The sequence below is a fragment of the Dermacentor albipictus genome, chromosome 3 (assembly GCF_038994185.2).
Source record: "Dermacentor albipictus isolate Rhodes 1998 colony chromosome 3, USDA_Dalb.pri_finalv2, whole genome shotgun sequence".
NCBI lineage: Eukaryota > Metazoa > Arthropoda > Arachnida > Ixodida > Ixodidae > Dermacentor > Dermacentor albipictus.
This window is the reverse complement of record NC_091823.1, coordinates 113,168,234-113,194,165: the sequence shown is the minus strand read 5'-3', so window position 1 is coordinate 113,194,165 and position 25,932 is coordinate 113,168,234. Positions and strand designations below refer to the sequence as shown.

The following is a 25,932-nucleotide window of genomic DNA, read 5'->3' as shown; positions in this document are numbered from 1 at the left end:
TGGTCACTACGTCATCATTTGCTTGCACCGTCATGGCGTCTGTCTGTGTTTATGAGCGGATGATATGCGGTTGACGAAAGTACTTTCGAGTCGATCGCAACGGCGTGGGAAAACGACGAACTGTTCTTGATGGGTAGTTCTCAATTCGCTTGCAGCGATGGATATTGACAGTGATTTAGACCTTAATTTGCTGCAACAGTTTAGCTGCCTAGGAACGACCGACCGTGATGTTTTAATTTGCCAACTTCAGAAGGTACTTGGCTACCAGCTCAACACTACAGAATGTGCGTTCTTTCTGGACATGAACAATTGGTGAGTCTTATGAAGCACATGGCACGCGCAAGCGTTGACAGTTGGTAGTTCACGCACCAGCGTTAGGGTTAGGCTCTACTGCATTACTCATCTCGTGATGCTAAACGATTGCAGGAGCTTGCATTGCACATAACGTAAGGTGATTGGGCTTTCAGCGCATAACCACAGTGCATTTTTATTTCCTAGAAGTCATTGGCAGTGGTTTTATTAACTTTTATTGCGGTCCCAGCGTACAGGTCGCGAAGCGAAACCACTCGACAGAACGTAGCGTCACTTCTAAACAGCTGCAATTCCATTGCATTGCCCCTTGCGTAGAGACCAGAACATGTTTCTCTTCCCCGATAAGCAAGTCGCAGACCTGTCATGAGGCGGTGTCGTCGCATGATATCGGGCATGCGTGAAACTAGCCGTACTTCCTATTCTTTACGCATTGGTTTCGCGTTGTGTACAGGAACCTACAAGCTGCAGTCTGCTCCTATTTTGATATCGACACCCCCAAGGAGAATGGACCCTCTATGACCCTCATAAAGGATGTCACCATTGGCGATGGGGAAGCTGTACCTCCGAATACGAGGTTCATCAAGACGTGGAGGATACAGAACACAGGTGAGGTAACCTTGCGCTGCCTTCGATTGCGTCACGACCATTCATATTCTACAGCACGCATTCGGCCCGCTGCGCTTGCATAGGAAGCGTAACTTCTCTCTTCCCCCTTGTTCACGTATATCTGAATATCGGCGTTGTTTCGTAGTCGTTTTGGCACTAGAAAAATTGAACGTTTCAGCTGCCGTAAAGGCTGTTGCGACGAGTTTCTTGCTGACCTAGTATTATTTCACATCGTTTGGATCGCTCGTTGGGAGCGGAAATGTGAACAGTGAAGAGGTTGTGTTCATTAGCTCTTTCATACTTATTATTTTGATCTTGATTTCGTTTTGCTGATTCTTGTGTAATGGACAGATGCACACCATATTATATGCTTGTTTACTGGTTATCAGATATGTAAGCAGAACTCGGCTGCTATTGGTACGTCTTACTTGGCTGGTTTGCAAAGTTATGCGCATCCTCAGGTTCATAGCTTAATTGTACACATATTTTAAACACAGTACTGACATACTATATGCATCTGTGATGATAATGACCGATTTTTTAGAAGATGCATTGAGCATAATGTATGCATTGATGAAGATATGTCATGGTTGTACTTTTTTACTGCAAGAAAGCTTTTATGAGTTAGAAAATGATGTAATCATGTTTGCTCATTCATCATGCTTTATTAGAGAGACAGCATGATTAAATGTAAAAAAATGTATATATTCATAACCGAGCAGGTGTGCTTGGTATTAAATTAGCGATCAGATGGTTCATGTCTGACATTTTAACTGCAGTTACTTCTTGCAAGCAAATAAATAATAACTGCATCATCAGATTGCCCTGCCATGCTTTAAAAAATTCAAAATTAGCAAAATTAATGCTCTTATAAAATCTCATTTCCATAATAACTGGGGGTGCTTGCAGTAAATGAGTTTAGGTACTCAAGGAATAACTGGAACATCTGTTCTCATGTTTGCACATCTTTACAGCATTGTTCTTTTTTTAATTATTTCTTGTTTTGTTGGTGATTTGCACGTGGTCTGCTTCCTCTTTGTCAATTCGTTACCCCCAGGGGACACTGACTGGCCGCCCGCATGCTCGCTCAAATTTGTTGGCGGTGACCACCTAGGACACATGAACAGAGTCAGCGTGGAGAGTCTGAGGCCAGGCCACACGACAGACGTTTCTGTGGAAATGTCAAGTCCTGGAAAGCCAGGTGTTTACCAGGTGTGTATGTTATTTATTTCTTTTCGAGGACAATAGCCTTGTTGAGTTCTCTAATATCGATGCAAAGTCAAATGGAATTGGCTTTCTTCCAAACCATGACGAGCGGAGAGATCCACTCGGACGCTGTGACTCATGCGATGATATCAGCTGATTCCAGCTGTTGCAGCTCGGTGGAGACTTGCTCACGGAGAACCAGAGGTAGAAGACGCAGTTTCGCTGAGGCTGATTGCACTGAAGCTCGGAGACGAACGTCGTGGACGAAGCCCTTTACTAGTCCCAGTTGTCCTGAGAACAGATGGGCGAACTCTGTTGGAGCGTTGTGTGGAAGAGACTGAAGCTGAACGCTTGGGTCAGCTGGAACTCCTGACACTTGTTTACATGAGAGCGAAGACCCTTGAATGTCAATGCCCCAAGCATGGATTGTAAGCACAGACGGGTCTGTAGTGGCTGATTCTGTATCAGCGGTAGCGGCAACAAGCTGCGTTCGAGCAGGGGACTGTCGATGTGTTCGGTTCCTCGAACGGCAAACTGAAGCGTAATGACCCACTTTTCCGCATGCACGGCAGGAAATGAGTTTGGCCGAACAGCCTGGATCGGATGTGATGTGGTGAGGTAAACCACATCGATAGCAATGGACTGCGATGTCTTGACTGGCTTCGCTGAGTTTGGGCCAGGCGCCATGTAGGCCCAGGTAGGCTATTTTCCGCCATGCCGTCGAGTGCTATCTTGAAGCCGTCGAGTTGAGGGAGAAGGGTGGTGAGAAACGCCACCTTGCGCGCCCGGGCGAGGAAGGTGAAGGCTGTCGACGCCAACTTGATGTTGCGTCGAGATGCGCTGAACAGACGAGCTGTTGAAGACTTGAAGTTCCTTGTCAACTTGCTGTACGCTTCGTCCGATTTCCCAGGCTTTCTTGAGCGTGAGGGATGATCCTTCGTAGAGTAACCTTTCTCGTACTCTTGCTGATGCGACGCCTTGCAAAATTTTGACGCGAAGGGACTCGTCGTGCCAAGCGCCGAATGCACAAGCAGGCGCTAGCCTTTGTAACGTGGTGACGAAGTCCTGAAAGGTTTCCCCGGGTAGTTGCTTTCCGTCCCTGAAGATAATGTGGTGCACCAGGGGATTAGTGCTTTCTTCATAATGTCGGTTGAAGAGGTGAAGAATGTCTTCAAAAGTTGCAGTTGTCAGGTCTGTTTGTGATGCCAGGTCATAGTAGAGCCGCTGCCCCTCAAAGCCCAAGTTACTGAGTAAAATGGCCTTCTTCCTCTCGTCTTGTAGTGCCTCGCATCTGGTCGCCTGGAGAAACGTGCAAAAAGAATGTTTCCACATGAGCCACGGTACTGAAGGAGTACTGGGTAATGCAAGGAAACGCGGCACGGGGGGTGTAAACACCATGCCTGGGAACCAATAACAAAGGCGGGGGAGTTGAGGTGGATGAAGTCGAAGTAGACGCAGCGTCTTGATGCCGGAAGCAAGATAGGAGCAGAATTAGAATGGCAAGGATACGTAGGAGGTCGAGTAAACAGTTTACCTCATCGCCAGTCTGTAGTAGCTTCGACAGTGCGTCTAGACGCGGGACGCATGAGGCCTAAACAACCAAGGCACGGAGCGCCACAGAGAAGAGCTGGACTGCTGGGGACAAGTCCGGGACCAGACAAAGAATGACTTTATTCCAATGAGGGGAAACACAACAGGTGTACTTACAGCTTTTGGCGCTGAGTGGCGCCCTGACGTAACCGATTCGAAACCAAAACTGGAAGCCAACACAGGATATTACACTGCACCTTTCCTTTTCTTTTTGCCATGCCTTGAAACTGGCTAGTGCCATTTGCCTTCATTAAAGTGTTAAAAATGACAGCAAAATCAGATATTAGGCTGAGCTTGCATTAGTGTGTAATTGCACTTTCAATTAAAATTCAACCTGGAGGCCAAGCTACAGTGGCAAGCGACATTTCTGCTCAAGCAGCATTGTTGTAACAGCATCAGAAGTGTATTGCTATGCTAAGTAACAAAAGTAAATGAAATAACCCTTGTTTCTCGACATCAAACAATCAGTATGTGGGCCACGCACACAAGCACATACAAACATAATGTAGTGCATGTGTGCATGACACTATTGTATGTTGTCACATGTGTGTGCCATGGCCATGAGGAGTATTGGCTAACACTTCCAGGTTTAACTCCAAACTAACTTGTTCACGGACTAGTGGTTACACTTTTCTTGAAAATCGAGTTTGTGGGTTGCATATGTACAGGACATAAAGGTCTATGTCATTTGTGTTTCTTCATGTCCTGTCCACTTGCGAACTCTGTTTTCAATCCCAGGTTTAGGTTTAGTATTCACAATTAGATACCCAAGAAAAAAAGTAGACACGGGGCAACTGCCGACGCGCCTCAATCGGTAGAGCATTGCACCCGTCCTGTGGAGGTTGCAGGTGCGACTTCCACTGGCATCCAGCTGTCTTCCATTCATTTCCCTCCTGTTTGTTACTTCTAGATTTAAATTAAATGTGTTAATTTTCCTTATACACTTCTTAGCTTCACTGTGTGTTGGCTTCATAAGGTTTTCAAGCCTGTGATGAATGAGTAAAAGGTCTGAGCGAGGTCTCGTGCGTAGCAGACCTTGCATGCATCTGTGCAGTGCACCTTTCGGGAACTCCCGTTTATGCTTGTTTTCGTGGAACTTGTGCAGAGATGAGCACACAGTTTTCTTTTCCGCAAGCAAACATTATGGTGACCTCTTCCTCAAAGTAGCATGCCAGTGAATTGCTGCTGCTCTGTATCAGATTGCACAGGCCATACAGTTTCACTAAGCAGGGGGCCACTAGTTGTACCTGCCAAAGATTTCACGGGCTCTTCTGTGATACTGGACCTTGCATGTGACTACAATCTTTGTTCTGAGACTGAGTATCAAGTAGGACATAAGTTCAACTACTGCCTCTTTGAAGTTGGGTCAAGATGAATGAGTACAGGAAATTTAGGCTTCAGAAAAATTTTTTAAAAAATGTTCCACCTGCTGTAAAAACGAAAGTGAAAGGCAGTTGAAGTGAGCTGTATTCTTGAACAAACAGTCAGCGTCCTTAAAGGGGTCCCAAGCCACCCCTCGGGCTTGGTGAAATAACATAGTCCGTGGGTAGCATTCGCTGCTGTGAACACCTCATCAAGTTTTACTGTCGTGTGCCGTGCTGGAGCTCGCAAGCCTGTAGTGAAATAACCTTTCTCTCAAATTATCTCTTTTCAGCAGAAGGCCCTGTCCTCACTCTCTTCTGGACGCTTTATTTCATCATCGGACATTTTATTTCATCATTCCCTTAGACTGCTGCTATTGGCCGATAGCTGACATCAAGCTGCGGTCGGCTACATGGCGTAGATACCGCGGTAGCCATAGGGCACTGCCACGCGTCCACTGGCTAAGCATACCGCAGCTTGCTGAGGACAACCACATTTGGCTTATGTTTAGTGCATCGTAGGCACCAAAGACAGAAGTCGTGGCATCTCCAAAATAGAATTTGAACTTCGCGCCATGGTGACATTTAGAAGGCAGAGCGTTGTGGGCACGTCCCACTGCACCATAGGCTTCGAAATGCTAAGCATTGAAGAAGGGACGGGAGCACCGCGGAGGCCGTTTTTGATTGCCAATAACTCTGCTTCTGCTGGACGCATTCAAGTACCTTTTGCGGCAAAGTATTTCTGAAATAGCCTATTTTCACTTCAAATGCCTTGCTCCACTTCGATAAAAAGTGGTTCAGGGCGCCATTAAAAAAAACATGTCATGTGAACTAAACTGGGTGCGCACTGATTCTCAACAGTTTTACTACAGTGTAAGCATTAAAAATGTAGTGATGACAGTGCTGGAAATGTCAGGTGATTGTAAGTAACATACCCATTCTTTCTGCATGTAAACTGTGCCGCTTCTAAAAAAGAAATATAAAAAAAATTTTAGGAGGTAAAGGAAGGGGTGCTATGCAGTTCCTCTGTTTCATTTGAATAAAGAAGGTTACAAATATGAACCCAGTTTCTCAATAAGTGATATCACGGTGCTTTATTTTTTTCTTTCTTTTTCAAGCTAGATTTGAATATTGAATGTTTCCCTGCCTCGGCCTGTCTGACGGGTGGTAGTGATCGTGGTGTTCTGCTGATGAGCACAAGGTCACGGGTTTGATTCATAGCCATGGCAACTGTATTTCAATGGGGTTGACATGCAAGAACGCTTGTGTGCTTAGATTGCACAATAATGAACCCTTGGTGGTCAAAATTAATCTTGAGCTCTCTAGTATGGCATCTCTTATAGCCCCAGTGTTGCTTAGGTGCATTAAATTCATATGAATGAATCAATGAATCAACCCCTCAGAGGCATGAACCATAACAAGGCGACCTGGTTATATGAATGGTAAGCTTAATGCTGTTTCTGGATCAGCTGTGGTGTATTGTTATGTCCACCTTTGAGTCACCATATTTTTTTGGTTCCCTTCCCCCAGGGCCAGTGGCGGATGGCCACGATGGGAGGCCAGGTGTTTGGCGAGGTCATCTGGGCCATCTTGACAGTGGCCGAAGGGGGTCTGCTGGCGGTCACCCAACAGATGGAAGCCTTCCACCAGCTGGGCTCACCCACCCACAACAGTGTGCCCTGCCCCACAGCTGCCAACCCCTTCGCATCGCCTAAAGGTAGTTGGTGTAGCCTACTGCTCCTCAGTTAGCGCAGAAATTTGCATACCATATTTACTTGCGTAATCACCATACTCGCGTAATGATCACACCCCTGAATTTTGTCGTCAAAATTCAATTAGTTTTTCTTTCCTGTGTAATGATTGCACCCCGAACTTGCCGCAGCGATATCTCGTGTGCCAAGTCTAGCTAATGATGATTGTGCTTACCATCCAGTAAATGCTGCGCGAACGACTCTTGAAGACATACCAAGCGGTCTGCATGCACCCAACATTAATAAGCAGATGCCCCATTTCATTCCTTTCATCACTTTCCGCACTTCCATGAAAAAAAGAAGCTACTATAAACTTGCCTTGGCTTTATTATTTGTAGGCTTTATAATGGTTGTGGTCAACAACAACATCAAAAAGGCGCTTTTTGATTCCTCTTGTTTGCACTTGTGGGCACGCAACAAATCGCGAGCGGCAACGATAGTAGCCACGTTTACACTGATACGTTAGAAGTGTACCCTAGTCACATGCCGACGCTTGTAACGCTTGTAACACAGCTAAGATATTCGCCCACCCTTAGTGGAAACGTGCCGTATTAGAATAGTAGTGAAGACAAATGCCTCAGTTTTCGCAGCATGCCCGCTCCGTGTTTCTATGTCACTGGCAGCTAAGCGTGCCCGTCTCTGTTTCTGTCCTCTCAAAGTGGACATGGCTACGTTATTGCCGCAAACTTGCCGATATTAACGATATTATTCATTACTGATACGGAATAAACTGTTTCTATGCACGTAATATACTTACGAGAAGAAGAAAAATCGCGTCTGGTGTGTTCGGCTTGCTCCGCCGGCCGCCATTTTTGTTTTGGTGTCCCGCACTGTTACAGCGGCAGCCACCTGTTTGTTGATCCGTTGTGATTCCGCAGCAAATGTGGGATGAAAAAAAGAAATTCTTTTTTTTTGCTGAAAATTTAACCCGTGCAATGATGGTGCCCCTGAATTTGGGTCACTTTTCTTGGCAAAAAAGTGCAATCATTATGCGAGTAAATACGGTATAAACCGATATGAAGCACTTCGTAGCAAATGCCAAGCCGTTGAGTGTAGTGTCTCGTTTCATCTGGTTGCTGGAACATTTCAATCCTATGGCATCAACGATAGTAGTGAATCCACCCTTTACATACACATTTTTTGTCAGATGGGAATCTACTCATGTACCACTCATGTAAAGTGGAAGGGGTGCAACTCAGCTGCTCTTACCTGGGATGTTGCCTGAGCATTTGTACTTCTGTATTACTTCACACATTCTTGCATTTATTCTACAGGGAGAAATAATAGCTAATTTATTCTCTGTGTGCACATGGGGGAGTAATAATTCCTGACTCTAAAAGAATAGGAATTTTTGGGTATCCATAAGTAATCCACCGAGGAAAAAAAAAAAAAGAGTTACACTGTTTGCAGCATAAAAAATGTAGCTAAAGAAGTTCTCTTTATTATGGTGTCTATACCTGTTAAAAGATGCAACCAGGGGCGCTATAACGTAAAACTATTCCAAACTTTTCTATTCCAATTCTGCTATCAGCCCTCCACGATTGGTCAAAAACTTTTTTCGACCACCCCCCATTTCACCTGTCTGTCACGCGACGTTACAAAAACCGCAATACCACCCCATCTGATATGATGTGTGCACACTGATTATGCATGGTTTGACAGAAAAAAGAAAAACAGTTATTTCTGATTCGACCCCTTTTCGCCATTAGCCCTCGGCTATTGGTAAAATGTTTTCGGGCTGCATCCACTGCACCTGCCTGTCACGCGACGTCACAAAACCGCACGAACTCACCGCGTCAAAGTGACGTGTACGCCATAAAGACGCATTAATATGCCGAACAAAACTGAATTTTTTTCGGAATAGCCGCAGGCTGCCCCGTTCCTAAAGGAATAAAAGATAGCTGCTGCCGATCGCTGAGACGCTGGCTACTCGCACCTGCCGGAGAGCATGGGTGTATTTGCGTATGATAAAACTTCTTGCGTGACCGTGCAACGTTTTTAAGCACTTTCGACACGTTTACTACCTCATTCTGCCAACTCTTCTTTGCTGAGGGTCAATTTTAGCGTCATTCTTAAGCTTCCGTTGCATGCCGCCGCGATTTTCGACCAGCCACCACAAGCTAAGTAAGGGAAAGCCGACCAATCGCAGATGCCGGCACCACCCTCTTCATCCGGTTATCGGTTTTCAGTGCACTGGCTCTGCCCTAGTGAATTCTTCTCCACTTGAGCGTTCTCCTCACCTCTTGTCAGCCAATTAGATACAACAAGCCGCTCAGTGTAGGCAATGTTATTCGTTTTTCAAGCAAACAAAAGGGACCTCCTATGAACGAGGAGAGCGTTTGATTGGTCTGTTCAGACAACCCTATGGGTGACCACCAGGTGCTTGCGTCGGTGGTTACGCAAATTTGACGTCAGGAAATTGGAATAGAAACATATTGGAATAGTTTTACGTTATAGGGCCCCAGGTAGCTGACATTCAGAACATTTCTGGATTTATAAAGAAGTGCGCACAGCTACGAACCAAACAGCAGCGAAGTATTGAGAAACATTCACAATATGTAGACAACAGTACTATTAGTAAGGGTTCCTGCAAAATGGGGGATATTTGGGTAGAAAAGCCTGCTTATTAAAAAAAATGAAAAGTTAGTTGCATTCGAGAGTGCCACTTAGCATGCAGAGACTGTTGCATGTGCCTGGCAGTCTTGCAAGAAATGATTGTTTTCTTCTTGAAATTTTTTTCCCGCATCTTAGTTTTAATCTGCCCACTCACAGATCTTGTGCTACTTACGATTGAATTTTATGTTGGTCTTCTCAAGGTAGTAACACTTGGAAATGCAAAAACATTCTTGAAGAATCTTCTCAACAATGCTGTTGGCCAAGCTAGTTATAGAGGTCTTCCTGGTTCCAATCAGATGTATGCACTAGAAGTTGCCTGCAGTGTTCCACTGGGGTGCTGCAATCAATATCAGCGCCAACCATCACGTTTCTGGTTGCTCTAAAGTAGTCAACAATGTCCTCTTGACACTGCTGTTAAGCAACAGTTCCTTGTCTCCAGGTGCATCATGGGATTCAGCTCCTTTAATATGGTAGGATCAGAAAATGGCCCCTCTCCGTTTCCAATCACGACGTTGTGCTTGTGCTGCTGTGAGCCCGGAGAGCGTGCACTAGGCAGCCATCGCCACTGGATTTCATCCGCTATCACACTGAGAGTGAACATGCAGAGTTGAAATTTGCTGACCTTTTCTGAGATTCCAGGTGAAAACTCCACTCTCACAGAGTGCTTTGTCATCAGCAGGAAGGGTGAGACAAAGAGCAAGTTGAAGCAAGGTCGCAATGAACTGGAATGTTTTACTTGGATCGCACTTCATATAACGTGTTGCATTTGCAAAGTTTATCCTTGATATTGTAGTGCTTGCTGGCATCGGGTTATCAATATTGCTTGTGAAGAATGCATCACACATTAAAGAAAAGTTACAAAGAGTGATGTGCTATTCTGTTATGAGACCACAGTCACCAAATTCCGTGCGCAATTTCCGATGCATGGAACGCAGCACAGACCAGAGCATTGTTCAGGTTCACTTTGAGAATATTTATGTTCAGGCACGAAAACAAAAATTGAATGCAGTCTACAGAAGGTGAGCTTTCTTATTTGCTGTGACAACTTTTTCTCGCTTATCAAGCTGTTGATCCACATTTCTTGCATAGAAGTGCACCTGTATACTTATAAAAATAAGCACTTGGCATGCTAAGTGGCCACATGCTCTGCGCACCCAAGCCAAGCAATGTTTTCAATTCCAACTCGTCGCACGCTTCCCAAAAATATCCCCAAACATGGGACTGCCTTTCAAAGAAACTGAAACAGCTTTGTTTACGATAGTGTTTGTAAAATCTAACGTCTTTTTGGTAGGATGCTTTCGGCATCTTTGCTTGAAACTTCTCTATAAGCACACATACAAAACCACTCTCACTGCTTCTACCAGGTGGTGAGGACGAATGTGACGAGCTGAGCCGGTAGGGCAAGCAGCACGGCAAGCGCCGCCATGCCACAGGAAGCCGAAAGGCGACACTCAGCGAACCATAGCTTTCAAACTAAAACTAATCTAATGACTTTGGGCATAGTTGTTTGGCACATGGTTGTTTTAGCATATCAAGAAACGAAGCCACCAGTGGGAACACTCAAAGAACGGCTTTCTAGGTGAACGATAGTGTGATACAATTTGTGAACAAGCATCTCTGATGTTGGCTTTGTATGTATTGTCATCTCGGTGTGTTGGGTTTGAGGAACAGCTATGACTTTTTTCTAAATGCCTTAGGAGGTGGACCCCTTTTGCAAAAGAATCAGCTGGAGTTTGGCTTACCATGTAGCATTCCACAGGCTAGCTTTCAGGCATTTGTATAGCTGAATCTCATTCTAACGAACATCGATATAACAAAGCAAATCTAAAACAGGATTTATAATGCAAAAAATTATGCAGATCCCACGCACTGTAGGAATCTATGTAAGCGAAGCTTTCCATGCTGGATGCTTTGATCGGCGATAATTAACGGTGATGTTGATGGCTAAAGCTTAATTTCTTCAACGTTTAGGTCAACGCGAGAGTGGTGAGTTGATCTTAAACGTTACCTTGTGTGCACCACTGCTGTTTGTCTGCGTAGTACACAACACACAGGGAGAGGTGTTTGCTTGAGGCGTTGTTGCGCACCATATTCTATAACTTCTGAGAGTTTTGAGTGTTGTCATTTCCTCACATGGCACATTGCGTTGTGACAAAAGCATTAAACTTAAATTGGATTATGGGGCTGTACATGCCAAAATCACACTTGGATTATGAGGCACACTGTAGTGGCGGACTCCAGATTAATTTTGACACCGTGATATTCTTTAATGTGTCCCAAATCTAAGTGCATGTGCGTTTTCTATTTCGCCCCCGTCAAAATGTGACTGCCATGATTGGGATCAAATCCACGACCTCTAGCAATGCCGTAGCCGCAAAGATAATCGGCGGGCACAGAAGTGTTGATTTGACGGTCGACCGGCAGTGTCTCCTGGACCGTGCCGTGCACTCTAATTAATGCGGCTCTGCTTCTGTATGCCCTGCATAAGTTTCCCGTTTGACATATTTGCGTGCCGTTTATTTTTCAGAAATAGCAGCAACGTATTGTACCGTACCTTGAACTTAAGCTTATCCTCTTTCTCCGCAACCGCTGTCGTATAGTAGTGGGGTTTCCTTGCCTTCTCACATCACCTCTCCCCCCCCCCCCCCCTCTTGTATGGGAACTGCCTCTTCTCCTCCCTGTCCTTCTTCTCATCTCTACAGTTCTATCTGTGTCCCCTCTGGCCTGGCGCGTTAGTAGAAAGGGAAGCGCTGCAGTTTCTGCAATGCTTCTGAGGGGAATCGCGGAGAATTACAGTTGTCAAGCAGGTAATGTGGCGATGGCCAGGGAGCACCAGAGGGCATTGTGCACATTCGACGCGGTGGGGTGAAAACGAATTTCTCCTGTTGCCTTTCCTCTCTTACTCGCGCCTGTCATCTATATACACGCTCTGAAGCCTTCGACGCGGTGTGCATGACAGCAGCAACCCCAGCAGCAGCAACCACAGCAGCAGCAGCAGCAGCGGGAAAGTTGAAGGAAAAGGCAAAGAAAGCTTCGCTTTAAAAGGGGGTAAGGCGTGCAGACACAGACACAACATAAGAGAAGCGTTCCTGTTGTCCACTTCTCTTCTCTTGTGTCCATGTCTGCATGCCTTACCCCTTTTTTCTCATAATGAATCCTTACCAACTAGCTCAGCTTTCGTTCTAATCTAAAACAGTTATCAGGCAATATCCGCAGGTAAGGAATACCGTATTTACTCGCATAATGATCGCGCTTTTTTGTCAAAAAAATTGATGCAAATTCAGGGGTGTGATCATGACGCAGGTTAAATTTTCCATGAAAGTAAACATTTTCTTTTTTCATCTCGCATTTGCTGCGGGATGACAAGCAGGCGGCTGCCGCTGTCAGTGCAGGACACCAAAACAAAAATGGCGGCTGGCAGAGCAAGCCGAACACGCCGAATGCGATTATTTTTCTTCTCGTGAGTACATTGAAACAGTTTCTTCCCTATCAGTAATGAATAATGTCGTTAATATCAGCAAGTTTGCGACAATAACGCAGCCATGTCCACCTTTATGGGAGAGAAACAGAGATGAGGACGCTTAGCTGCCAGTGACATAGAAACACATGGCGGGCATGCTGCGGAAACTGCGGCATTTGTCTTCACTGCTATCCTAATACGGCACGTTTCTGCTAGGGGTGGGCAGATATCTTAGCTGCGTTACCAACGTCGGCGTATGAATAGGGTACACGTCTAACGTATCTGTGTAAACGAGGCCATTATTGTTGTCGCTAACGATTTGTTGCGTGTCCACGAGTGCAGACGAGAAGAATCGAAAGGCGCCCTTTATGTTGTTGTTATTGACCAAAACCATTGTGAAGCCTACAAATAATAATGCCGAGGCAAGTTTGGTTCAAGTTTTTTTTTTTTTTTTTTTCTTGGAAGTGCGGAAAGTGATGAAATGGGGCATCTGCTTATTAATGTTGGGTGCGTGCACACGGCTTGGTACTATGTCTTCAAGAGCCGTTCGCGTAGCATTCGGTGGATGGTACGCACGATCATCATTAGCTAGACTTGGCACATGACATATCGCTGCGACAAGTTCAGGGTGCAATCATCACGTGGGAAAGAAAAAAAAATCAAATTTTGACAACAAAATTCGGGGATGCGATCATTATGTGAGTTAATACGGTACATGTTTATAATGAATATTGTATATGATGAAGATATTCTTGTGTTGGATGTGGCTTCCTTATGACAAGGCTCAACAGTAGAGGCCTGAACTGCATTTCAGTGATTTTGTTGGCAACTGGGTGATAAAGACTGGAAAGGATATCTAGCTGGAGCATCACTTATTGCACTCACTTTGCCCCATTGCTCACTTTCGTCGACTTGAGGAAGAAGCTTACGGCAGCAGCAGATGCTTGTCACATTCCAATGTCATTTATTTTCTTATGGCTACGCTTCCATTGCCGAGAGCTCTACCTCAGTGACTGAGAGACTGCTGGTGGAGTGAGGCTTCAGGTGATCACCACTTTTCATCTGGCCTTAGCACCAAAGTGCCAGTGTGTCCTCTTCAGTGTATTTCGTTATTTTTCTGGTGTACTAACTGTCCTTTGCATAGTCCTTACATCACTTCACCACAGGGATGCTTAGTAAGTCTTCTCCAGAAGTACCCAATGAAAACATTACTCAGAAGTAGCACAAACAGCTGTTGAGGATGAACTGTGCCATCACATACATGGTAAAATGGCATCGAAAAAATCATGGTACCGCAGCACCATGTTGTGGCCAAGTTTCAGGGTGTACACCAAAAAAGGTGCAATTGTAAGTGCTGTACAAGTCTGGGGTCTTTAAGAGTTCTGACAAACTTATGTACTTTGGTGCCAGATTTTTCCATGGTGTGTTCCTTTTATATCGTTAATTTTTCTTAAATAAGCATGAACGCATACTGGCCGCTGTCATTAAATATGTAGTACAATTCTGTTCCTGAGAATTGTGACCAACATCATGTACTGTAGAGATGTCTTTTTCAAAAGTGTGTTCCTTTCATTTTGTTATTGCTTCTAAAATATGTTACAGGGATGTTGGGAGTATAGAAATACTGTATTTACAATATGACCGCTTTGTGGAGCATTTTGTCCACTCCTGATTGGATGACTCGACGTTCAGCATGCCATGCCTGATAGGGATGCCGACAAATAGGATTTGTGTCTCCAGTGTTCATATGGTGGTGAACAACAGATGTTTGGCCTAAAGGCCTGTCGCCAAAATCAAAGATGTCACTATACGGTTCAAGCAGGAGACATATGTCCATGACCTGTGCAGAGGTGAGGTCAGGTGCAATCATTTTCGTGAAGTCATCCGTTGAGGAACCAGAGCTGTGAGCTGCCATTGGCGTTAATAAACCACTCTTGGCATTCAGACTCTCAATATCAATTCGTAACCACTAGAAACACTGGCCAAGAACATGCTGGCTGGAATCACTTTAGGGCACAGGCGAAAATTCAGAATGACCTTACTAGTAACCGTGACCAGCGTATGTGGAACAGCAACGTTCCGGTTCAAAAGCATGTCGAAGATGGGGTGAAGCACATGTTCACCGTCGGAAACCTGTGGCTGGGCGGTCAAAGTGACGTAAGTAACTTCCTCGGGTGATGGACGCACACTGTGAAGCGAGCACCAGTGCGGTGCTCAGAGCATCGGCGAGTTGAGGCAGTTCTAACTGAAGAACGCCAGTCATGCAGTCGATGAGAGCAGAATGAGTGGATAAAAGCCCAATCCAAGGATAACGCTGTGAGGGCAGTTGTCGATCACTGCAAAGTGAACAGAAATAGGGCGGTAGGCTATACTTAAATGCGCAGTACACAGTCCAAGAACAACCAGCACACTGCCGCCGGCCACACGAAGCACTTGGGCAGCTGCTGGGGTGAGGACCTTCTTTAAATGTCTGCGTAGGCTAGCACTCATCACAGAAACGTGGGCTCCAGTGTCAACAAGTGCTTGGACAGGTACGCCGTCTATTTTAAAGTCAATTACTCTTCTCCTTGTGGGCACAGACAGAGGATTTGCTGCATTAGTAGGCAATGCAGCACCACCTTTGAGGGCTGCATTTCTTAGTTTTCTGAAAGGGTGTGGCCAAAAGTCGCAGGAAACGAAAGGCGGCGTGGCTGCGGTGAATGAGACTGGTGTCTGCGCGGCGATGGTGAGCGACTGTACCACGTGTTCCTAGCAGAGTAGTTGGCGCTGTTGGACTTGGCGGTGGGCAACACATTGCGGGCACTTCCATCAAAACGGCTCAGGTTGGTCGGCGTACTAGGTGTTGAGGGCCACGAGTTACGACAGTATCAGGCGACATGACCAATGCGGCGACAGGTAAAAGATATCGGCTAGTCATCTGCAGTTCTCCACTCAATTGGGTTGCGATAATGCGGGGAGAAGCGTCGGCGTGGAACGAAATTAGTAGAAGGGTGTTCGTTAGGTCTGGGATTGGCGACAGCACAGACAGAATGTAAACCAATCTTTTCAAGTTCCTGGCGAACGATGGCTCGTACGAGGGGAACTGAAAATGTGGTAGCATCAGGGGTATGCGAACAGAAAGATGCGGGCACCATTGCATTCAGTTCACGTTGAACGATTCGCACCACGTCCTCTTACGGCGACACATGCTGCTGTGCAGGTTGATCTTCACACGTCAACATTGCGACAGTATTGGGAAGTCTGGCGAATGGTTGCAAGACACGTCGGCTTTTGGCCTGCTTGAATTGTCGACACTCTCTAATGATAGCATCAACTGTAGAGCAGCTTTTGCTCATGAGCAGATTAAAGACGTCAGCAATGCCTTTAAGCGCATGTACGTGCCCGACCTTCTCAGCTTCCGTCATGTCGTGATCGGCTTTACGACAAAGTGCCAGCACGCCCTAGATGCACGAGACATTGGACTCCGTGGGGCATTGGACACGGAAGGCCAGTTCCTGCTTTATGCCAATTTTACGGCTGGCTGGTTTGCCAAACAACTATGTCAACTTCTCTTTGCATAGGTCTCAGCTGATTTGCTCCTCTTCGTGGTTTTCATACCACACCTTTGCCGTGCCTCTTAGACAGAACAACAGGTTAGCTAGCATAAGCGTAGGGTCCCATCTGTTGATTCCTCTCATGCATTCGTACATAACCACTCACTTCTCAATGTCGGCGCCATTGGTCCCGCAGAAAGTTCCAGGATCCTTGGGTTGCACAACCACTACCGAAGGTGCGGATGGTGATGCGACGTCCACTATGGAGCTCTGTTTCCAGCCGTGGTACCCCGCACCTTCAATCAATAAGTTATGGGGATGTTGGGAGTATAGAAAGACTGTATTTACAATATATATACAAGATGAGTCAGAGTAGTTAAAATGGCTGACCACCAACAACACGCAGTAGCCAGCGTCTCGCATTCTTCTTCCTCTCTTTCTTCCTTCCGTAACAATATGCGTCTAGGCATACTGATGGCTAGTGTCATTAAATATTTATAGCGTTTATTTCTTTTGCGGCAATGAACAGCAAGAAAGTGAGATCCTTCAACACAGCAAGTTTTTTTTCAAATTTCTGGAGCGTGATGTAATGTCTACTTATGTTGTATCCATTTCCTTGTTGACATGCAGAACAGGACCGAGTATATTTACGGAGAAATGTGTACCTCTCACGCAAGTTGTAGCTTTGGCAGAGCTGCCAGTGTGGGCATGTTGTGGATCAGCTTGGATTTATGCACACACATTGGATCGGAAGTGCTTTGGTATGGTGAAAGCAGAACTGTGCATTTATTGTGTGGAATTGCACATTAAAAAATTCTAGTGCAGTGGTGCAGTATACTTTCGTTTAATTCGTCTCTGGTTAATTTGATCCCGACCAACAGTCCCGGCCGGCGCCCATACCTTTCTATGGGCCCAAACTTCTGTTATTTGGATCTCAAAATTAGGTAATTCGAACTTGAATGGCCAGATAATTCGAACTTGAATGGCCAGCTTTGCCGCAATACAGCTGTGTTATATATATGGTGAAGCGCACGCAGTTTATTGTGGTGTAGCATACCAAGAATGTAAATGGGACACTGTCACGGGACACAGCAGGCGTTCCTTAATTATACAGGCATGCACCCGCCACCTCCGGCCGCATTACAAGCACCCAGATGCCTAATAGGCATCCTGGCAGCCATTCAGAGCTGTTTATGACGTGGTGATTTGAGCCATGTGTGTCTTGTATATGAGACCATTAACGGGGCCTAGTACGCTTTACATAATTGTTCACGCTGTGCACAGGGAAGCGTAGAAAATAATCTGTGTTATTAGAAATGTAACGAAAAGAAAGGCTGCTGGGTAAAACAAAAAAGAAAATATACTCAGTTGAGGGGACGTTTACAGCCAACATAAAAGCGGGGTGTCTAAAAAAATAACTCTGAAGGCCTGCCAGTAAACTTAGGCGATCCAGCGCTTGTACTGGGACCTGAGACGGTGAATGTGCTAGTGTAAATTAAGGAACAAGTGCTATGTCCCTTAACAGTGACACTTTTGTTCGCTTGGTATACTTCATTGCTTAACACGACTGTATAACGGCGAGGCTATTTTTAAAGGTAGCAACTGTGTGTTTCAGCATTCTTTCTGCTTATTTAATTCGACCTGTCAGATAATTTAGCCAGTTCTGTCGGTCTCGTGAGGATCGCATTAACTAAGTTGACTGTATGAATAGACAAGATCACGTGTAAGATTTGTTGATGGAATTAAATGGGCTTGTAGTTGATAACTATGCTTACTCACAGGCATTCATTATTGTTTCGAGCCATGTTTATCACACTTATAGGGCATTATTGAAGGCTAGTACTGCTGTGTGTTCAGAAAGCTATGTGTGGACGTGTCATAACTTCTCTGTAAATGACCTTTCTGGGAGGCAGTGCAATGGAACAAAGATGTGGTGCATAAACAATGACTACTAGTAAATGTTTATCGGTCTGGTTTTGTAAGAGTGCTGCGAAAATAAAGGACAGTAAATCTGCAGTGCTTCAGCTGTCTACAGCTTGGCATCAGCAATGAACTACTGCTTGTGATGTAGTGAAATATGAACCTGAAGTCCCCTGTCACTGGTGGCCTAGGTGTTCATGTGGCCAGGAAAGAGTTGCATTTCCAGTGGAAGTGCATGCCCAGTCTACCATGTAATGTAGTTACATATGTATTAAACTACATGTTGAATTTTTTGCAGCTGCAGAATTGGCCACAGCATGTGAACAGTCACATTCTCCATATTCTGGCTTTCCTGTCACCCGCATTGACTGCCCTGCCATCCGTCATTGCCAGAACAGTGAACCTCATCCTCCCATGCAGTCTGGCATTCATGATCCTGTGAGAATCTTTCTCCCGTGTTTCAAACTGAACACTTTTGCATTTAGTGTGCACATAAAAATGTTTTGTTCTTTTCTGCACTGAGAGTTTGGTATCCCCTGTGCTTAAACTTTGCTGCTGGTGAACGCTGGTGACCTCAGCTTCGACACAGAGGAGGTGTTTGAAGCCCTCCGCTACCCCCTTCTACAGCTTTTAAAGCATAGCTTTCTTCTTCTCACTGTGCAATTGCTGGCTGTCTTAATGAGTAGATGCAGCGGGGTGTCTCACACAAGCTGTAACTCAATAAAATATTTACTTGTTCAATGGTATGGTTTGAACCAGGGTCTCCCAGCATAATAGCCTGATGCTCTAGCCACTAGGCCACACACAGACCCATGGCACAAGTGATTAGCAACCTTGCCACTTTCCTTCCCTTGCGAGATTGCACCACCATCAGGATCGGCCCGTGTTATAACGCAACAGCCTGCGGTGTTTCTCTGCCAGAGCATAATAGATCAGTCGTCAAGCCATCGTTGTCACTATTACAGTCCCACTATCATTGCCATCAAGCTGTCCTCCTTGTCAACATGCCATCGTCTTTGTGCCCTCGCCATGCCATTGATGTTGCATTGCACATACAACTGTCACACAAGATTGTCGCATCACATGAACGTGTGTAACACATGCCCGTGTATCTGGTTAACACTTTGCACACTTTAAAATGATGCTTTGTGTGATGTTGATTCCCACAGTGAGTGCATGGCATCAGCTTGAATTATTTTTATGTGTGTATGACATACTGTGTCCTATTTTAGGCTACAGTAAACTCTCATTTTAACAAAATGACTTTAACCGAAATATTGCATTATTTTCAAAGTTTCTTGTGTTCCTACATTACTGTGACTCTTTTTTAAGGAAACACCACTTATAATGAAGTCAATTTCCTGTCTTGACGAAATACACTACACCCACCGTTGCCTCACTCAAGAAAGCCCGCTGCCGACCCTAGCGATCAAAATCCACGCTAGCCCTATATACGCTTCCTTTCAAACAAAGGTCTCGAACGAAGCAAAACTGTTAACACTATCGTCCAATACCCCAAGAGCCCCACGTTGGGCAGCCAGATGTGGGGTTCCCACCCGTGCTCTTGGGACAAAGGAACGACAACACAGTAGTGCAAACAATCAAAAGGGCATTTATTGCGCCTTTCATAGATCAATGCCTGCTAGCCGAGTTGCTATCTCCAAAACATGCTGATGGGCGCACGACAAATCGCGGAAGTCAGACTCATTGCGACCGGATAGCGAGCGAATATGTTCGCCCCATGCTGGATCCCAACGCCTGGTCGTTCGCGTGTATGGTCACGCGAACGGTGGCGCGTTCGAACGAGCCCTCGCGAGACGGTCTCGCAGAAGCATGGATCAGCTCATGCGCGGCACGTCTTCGCTGCTTGCCGACTTCGAGCCAAAGAGGAAGAGCCTTCTCCTTTCCGCACCCAAGTAACCCCGCCTTTAGGCGGCGTTAGCAGCGCAAGTTTTTATGTCTAGCAACGTTTTTATGTCTAGCAACGTTTTTATGTCTAGCAGCGCAACACTCGCGCCATTCAGCCACACCGACTGCCGCGGGCGCCAGGCCACGCGGGGATCACAGGAGAAGGGAGTCATGCGGGAAAACAACATATCAGGGGACGCGTGAGAGTCTCGCATCCCCACATCTCCCCAACCTTAAATCACTACATATTCTGGCGAAACATGTCACATGGTCTAACATCAACGCGTGCTTCGCGAACAAGGTAGTACACGCAACATTGGCCGCTCTGAGGAAATGTCCACCCACTGTCCATAACATGCGAGTCGACATTGTCCTTGGGTACACCGCTGGCGTCCGCCGGTCACAGCGGCAGCTTTGCAGACTCGATGGCAAGATTCCAGGCCAGGACTCCGGAAACAGCGACACAGTAGTCGGCACGAGCAAGCGTCACTCGCGTTGACGCGCCCTGCTGGCGAGAGCCGCTGTAGCTGTCGGTGACCGCCGGCTCTTTTCTCCGCCGCCGATGGTTGCGAGCTGGATACAGGCAGCCGCCGAAGTCACTGCGTCGAACTGGCCACAGCATCACCATTGTCCGGAGTGGCTCGATCGTAGTCCGGGGCAGCAGCGCAGACGATGTGCAGGTGACAGCAAACCAGGGGCGACTCCATTCATGCTGCGTACACTCAACACACTCGGCAAACACTAATGTAGTGCAAGGGAGAGGATGCATACGCATCGCCCACGTGGTACGATGTTCGACTCGGCTAGCAAAAGATTGGGCGGCTACCCAGATGCTAACGTCATGTGAACGAAGCTGGCCTCCTTGAGTCGAATGAGTAATTTCAATTCGTGCGATGCTAACTTGAATGAGGGGAGCAAAGTGCAACACCTCAGTGCTACGGTCCACCAGGTTGTGTCCCTCCACGTGCCACAGGCAGCTTCGTAAAGCCTTAAGCCTAAAGGGTTGCTACCCTGACAACAGGCGGCATCCAAAAAAGAACAACCAAAATGGGCGTAAGGCAGGCAGCCGCGAGAAGACATCACCTCTGTTAGGTGGTCCTACCCCGCTCGGTGCACACAGCATGCGAGTTGACGGCGCCCACCGTCCCAGACGGTGTCGGAGCGTCCGGTGCCAGGTCGCAATACCAGCCAGCCCATAGTGGCACTCGTGTCCTGCAGCCACCCGGCTCCCAGAGCCGCGACTTCATCAGAGTTAAAGATATAGAAGAAGCTATTTACATAAGAAATTCGGACCGCCCACGATGCTTCCGTACTCACTCACTTCAGGCTTGCCAATACTCCGCGGGCGCTAAGCCTCGCTCTCCCAGGATGCAGATCATGTGGCTCTCGTACTGACGAATGTTATTCAAAAAATCATTTGCGAAAAGGCTTAGCATGTTGAAAAGCTCAAACACACTACAGCCACCGTCACCTCGCTCAAGAAAGCCCGCTGCCGACGCTAGCGATCAAAAACCATGCTAGCCCTATAGACGATTCCTTTCAAACAAAGGTCTCGAACAAAGCAAAACTGTTAAAACTATCATCCGATGCCCCAAGAGCCCCACGTTGGGCAGCCAGATGTGGGGTTGTCACGCGTGCTCTTGGGACAAAGGAACGACAACACAGTAGTGCAAACAATCACAAGGGCATTTATTGCACCTTTCATAGATCAAAGCCTGCTAGCCGAGTTGCTATCCCGAAAACATGCCGATGGGCGCACGACAAATCGCGGAAGTCGGACTCACCGCGACCGGATAGCGAACGAATATGTTTGCCCCATGCTGGATCCCAACACCTGGTCATTTGCGCATACGGTCAGGCGAACGGTGGCGCTTTCGAACGAGCCCTCGCGAAATGGTCTCGCAGAAGCAAGGATGGCACGTCCGCGCTGCTTGCCGACTTCGAGCCAAAGAGGAAGAGCCTTCTCCTTTCCGCTCCCAAGTATTGCTTCTCCTTTCCGCTCCCGAGCGCAACACTCGCGTCATCTCTCGTACTGCGCTTCAACCACACCGACCGCTGTGGGCGCTAGGCCACGCGGGGATCACAGGAGACGGGAGTCATGCGGGAAAACATATCAGGGGATGCGTGAGAGTCGCGCATCCCCACAGACTTTGTTACAGCGAGGGTTTACTGTACGCCCTTCAGTGGTCTAGTGACCTGGAAAAATCATGCAATTGTCAGGGAACTTTTTATTTTAGCAAATAAAGTCGTGAAAAATGAAGGATTAAACTGCCCAGGTTGCAAATTCATGTAGGTTGGATCTTCGCAAAGTCATTAGGCCGTTTGCAACACTGCAAGTCAGCTTTACTGCAGAATAATTTCATTTGCAGTCACCATACTGAAGTAATTGATTTGTAAATTACATGCAGCACTGGGCCGACAGCGCAACCTTTTACCGCAGTACAGTTGTTCATAAGCAGGGCCTGTACATGAAGCATCTTGTTGCAGTGAAGGATAAAAGTACATGCATGGGGGAACCCACATACTCATTGGTGTTTACCACGGGGTACACGACAACGAAGAACTGAAGGTTTTAGTTTGCTGCATAGCGGGTACTTTTTTTTAATGCATTGATGCTGCATATTGGCTGCCTTGTAGGAGTAGAACCACCCGGTTATTATAGACAGTTTTTGTTGGTGTAACGAATCCAGTTGTTTGCACTGTCACACATGTGAAGCAATAGCTTGTGGAGACTGTAGATGGAGGAAGGGCGTGGATGTAGCATGAACCTAAAGTGTAGAGCTGCCGTGACTGATGCGCTAATTGCATTTTTTTACACTATTAAAACTTCGTTTTATTGTTAAGATTTGTTGCTACAGGCTTTTAAGAATTGGTCTACAGCTTGCAGCTATTTTAGGGCTGGCCAAGCCATGTACAACTTTACTAATAAAGTGTATTGTGAATGAGCGAGGGCCCTGTGGCATGTTATCGGTCCTGTGTTTATTCTAGTATGGTGCCGTGATGTGCAGGTCCCAGGTGAGACAGTGATCCAGTGCCCACCACCCACTTATGAGCACGGCCAGGATGAGATGATGTCCTGAGAGAATGCCTCCACGGTTGTTGTCATGCTCCTGTGCGTCCGTGCCCCTAACGTTCCTTTTCTTGGCCACCGAGGGGCACCAGACGTGTGCTGTCACGAGTGTGCATATGTTGTGTGAAGCCCCCGGGTTTGTGCGTGTGTGTTCTTGTTTGGCTGCATGTGTGTGTGTGTGTATACACTTTGAAGGCGCAGGTAGGTGACTGACTGCGTGGCTGCCCTTTTAAAAAACGTTTTTCCCATTCTAGTGACAGTGGTATTCAGTGCTTTGGGCTAACTGCTGAGTGGTTCTATTGACTTTGATGTGAATGGCTACAATGTATTGTTGCACTATCTTTTACTGTGGATATGAAGTGTGATGTTAGACTGCCGATACTAAGCTGTGATGGCTCCAGCCTTGAAGATTGATGGAAGTCTCCTAGTACACTGCATCAGACCAAGGTCAGCAAAAAGGGCTGATGTGGGCTAATAAATAGGATGTCCTTGAGCTCTTTGCACTGTGTCCCTCTTGATAAACGGCTGTTGATACACAACGGTTGCAGTTAGCTTGAGAGGCTAGGCTAGCGCATATAGAACATCTTGTACTCAAAATAAGAGCATCTTTAAAGGTGCTACGAGTACTATATAAGAATGAGAATTTCTTCTGAATCCATCTTCTGCAGCTGTTGTTTATTTTCTACTGTGTGAGACGGTATGCTGCTGGTACCCCAGAGTCTGCATGGAAGCGCTCAGCCACTTTTTGTGTTCACCCAATTCAAAAGTGGGTGTATCACTTCATCTCTTCTGTCAATGCAGCCAGACGTTGTTTGCAGTTTTGACTTCTGTTTTCTGGTCTTTGGCAAGTAATTTCACAGCCTCGATGAATTGAAAAAAACGACTGCCACATTTGCACCGGCAGTTCTCACCTCAATGGGCAAGGCTGGCGTGTTCACAGTTTTGTGCCGACAGCCGTAGTTTTTGTTGCATTTGCTTATGATCCCATTTGTTCTAAATGTGTCTTGTACAGCAACACTGGTCTTGAGGCTTGTAGACAGCAGTAGTGATTGGCTGCGCGAGCATGTTGGTTTGCTTCTCTGTAATTTTTGTTTTATTCTGTAGTGGGGACGAAAATAAGTGCAAATTTAAGCCGTTGTAATGATGATGCATGTTTGTGTTATTAGATACTTCTTTTTTTCCTCTGATTTTGGCTGAGGCTGAACCCCACTTTTGTGTTTCCTGTGACATATGGTTGGTGCTAGCAGTGCTACACTATGACTTGTTTCTTTTTTTGTCAGTGCAAAACAGTTAATATTCGAACAAAATTGCTGGCTTATAAACTTTTGGACGGTACTTGATACTGTCTCTGCAAGAAAGTTTCCGAACAATTTTTCTTGTGCTTTGTTTTCAGATGTACACATTATTTCATATGCTGCTGTCACTATATTCTGTCCTGTTGCTGTTGGGAGGAGCGTTAGCCGCTGTATTATTTTCACCATCTCGATAATGCCATTTCTAGCAGACAGCCCGACATACTGCTAGAAACAGCTGGTGACAGCATGGCCAGTGACAGTGTTCAGTACATGTTTCGAGTATGTTCGGATACTCGTCTTTTGTTGCCTACAGACACATGGACGTGTGTCTTGCAGAGTCCGATTTGCACGCCCAGCAGGGAGCCAGCCGTCTCAGCTTTTGTCAACACGCTTGCATTTCGTGTCGCCCGCCCAGTGTTTTTGTGCAAAAGCTTGTGCATGTTTTATCACACGTGCAAGAACAGAGTTGTTTGAAATAGATTTATTTAGCTTTCCGTTGCCCTCATTTCTTTATGGACATTGTTGTGAATGGTCATGGCACACAATGTACTATAGTAGTCTGTTGCAACAAGGCCTCGAAACTGTAGCTCTCTACTTGCAGTCCGGTGGACTACGTAGTAGTGTGCAGTGCACATAGTGTTTCTATGCCATCCCAAACTCATCTTCTTCCTCCTGGAGAGAGTATGCAGCTGTAGTTGTGAGTAGCTGTACCTCTAGGGTTTCACACGAACAAGGACATTTTATATTATGGATGCCTGTTTCTTCCCATTTCCCCACTAGGGTACATGTCAATAACCTTTCATGCTACAGGAAACGCCTTTGTGAAGAGTTTTCTGGAAAATGGAATTATCATTTGGTTTTTATAAAACTGATTGCAACAGCTGACGTGTTTGCGTTTATTTTCACAGGCACAGCCTTGCTGGTAGGAGGCCATGCTTGTATTTTTGCACTGGTAGATATTTGGCGAGTAAAATAATTAGCCCTGTTGTGTTCGTTCTTGGCACATTCCTTGCTTGCCACTCAAATACAAGCGGTTGGCGGTTAAGAAAGATGTAAATTTAAAATATAGTCGGACTTCGATATAGCAAACACTGATATAACAATTTATCGGATATGACGAAGTAAATCTAAAATATGTTTGCCAATATCAATATGTATGCCTATACCAAATATTGGATATAACAGGTATTTCTTGCTGAATGTAGTTTGTTTTTCAACTGCAGCTCTCGTCAGCTAATGAAATAAGCAGAAAGTTGGCTGGCCAGAATTTATCGCCACTCTTTTTGTCTTTCCTCTAATAGGCT

General features: G+C 46.0%; 1 protein-coding gene across 2 annotated transcripts; it reads left to right on the top strand.

The window, feature by feature from the left end:
• On the top strand, window positions 1–25,513 carry LOC139057540 (protein ILRUN). Of its 2 annotated transcripts, none has more exons than XM_070535932.1 (6): window positions 1–312; window positions 764–918; window positions 1,976–2,130; window positions 6,606–6,792; window positions 18,660–18,793; window positions 23,272–25,513. In XM_070535932.1, exons 1-6 carry the CDS (start codon window positions 158–160, stop codon window positions 23,341–23,343), a joined length of 858 nt encoding a protein of 285 aa, XP_070392033.1. In that variant the 5' UTR covers window positions 1–157; the 3' UTR covers window positions 23,344–25,513. The 2 variants fall into 2 exon arrangements, with proteins under 2 accessions (XP_070392033.1, XP_070392032.1); XM_070535931.1 differs by having other exon boundaries at window positions 3–312; window positions 18,654–18,793.
• The last annotated feature ends 419 nt before the right edge of the window (window positions 25,514–25,932 follow it).

What these genes read in the sequence shown, in the direction of transcription:
- LOC139057540 (XM_070535931.1), top strand. Translation starts at nt 158, where the DNA reads ATGGATATTGACAGTGATTTAGACCTTAATTTGCTGCAACAGTTTAGC. An exon ending in GAAAGCCAGGTGTTTACCAG is followed by an intron (nt 2,131 to 6,605) that starts GTGTGTATGTTA and finishes CCCTTCCCCCAG; the next exon opens with GGCCAGTGGCGGATGGCCAC. An exon ending in CCCCTTCGCATCGCCTAAAG is followed by an intron (nt 6,793 to 18,653) that starts GTAGTTGGTGTA and finishes AATTTTTTGCAG; the next exon opens with CTGCAGAATTGGCCACAGCA.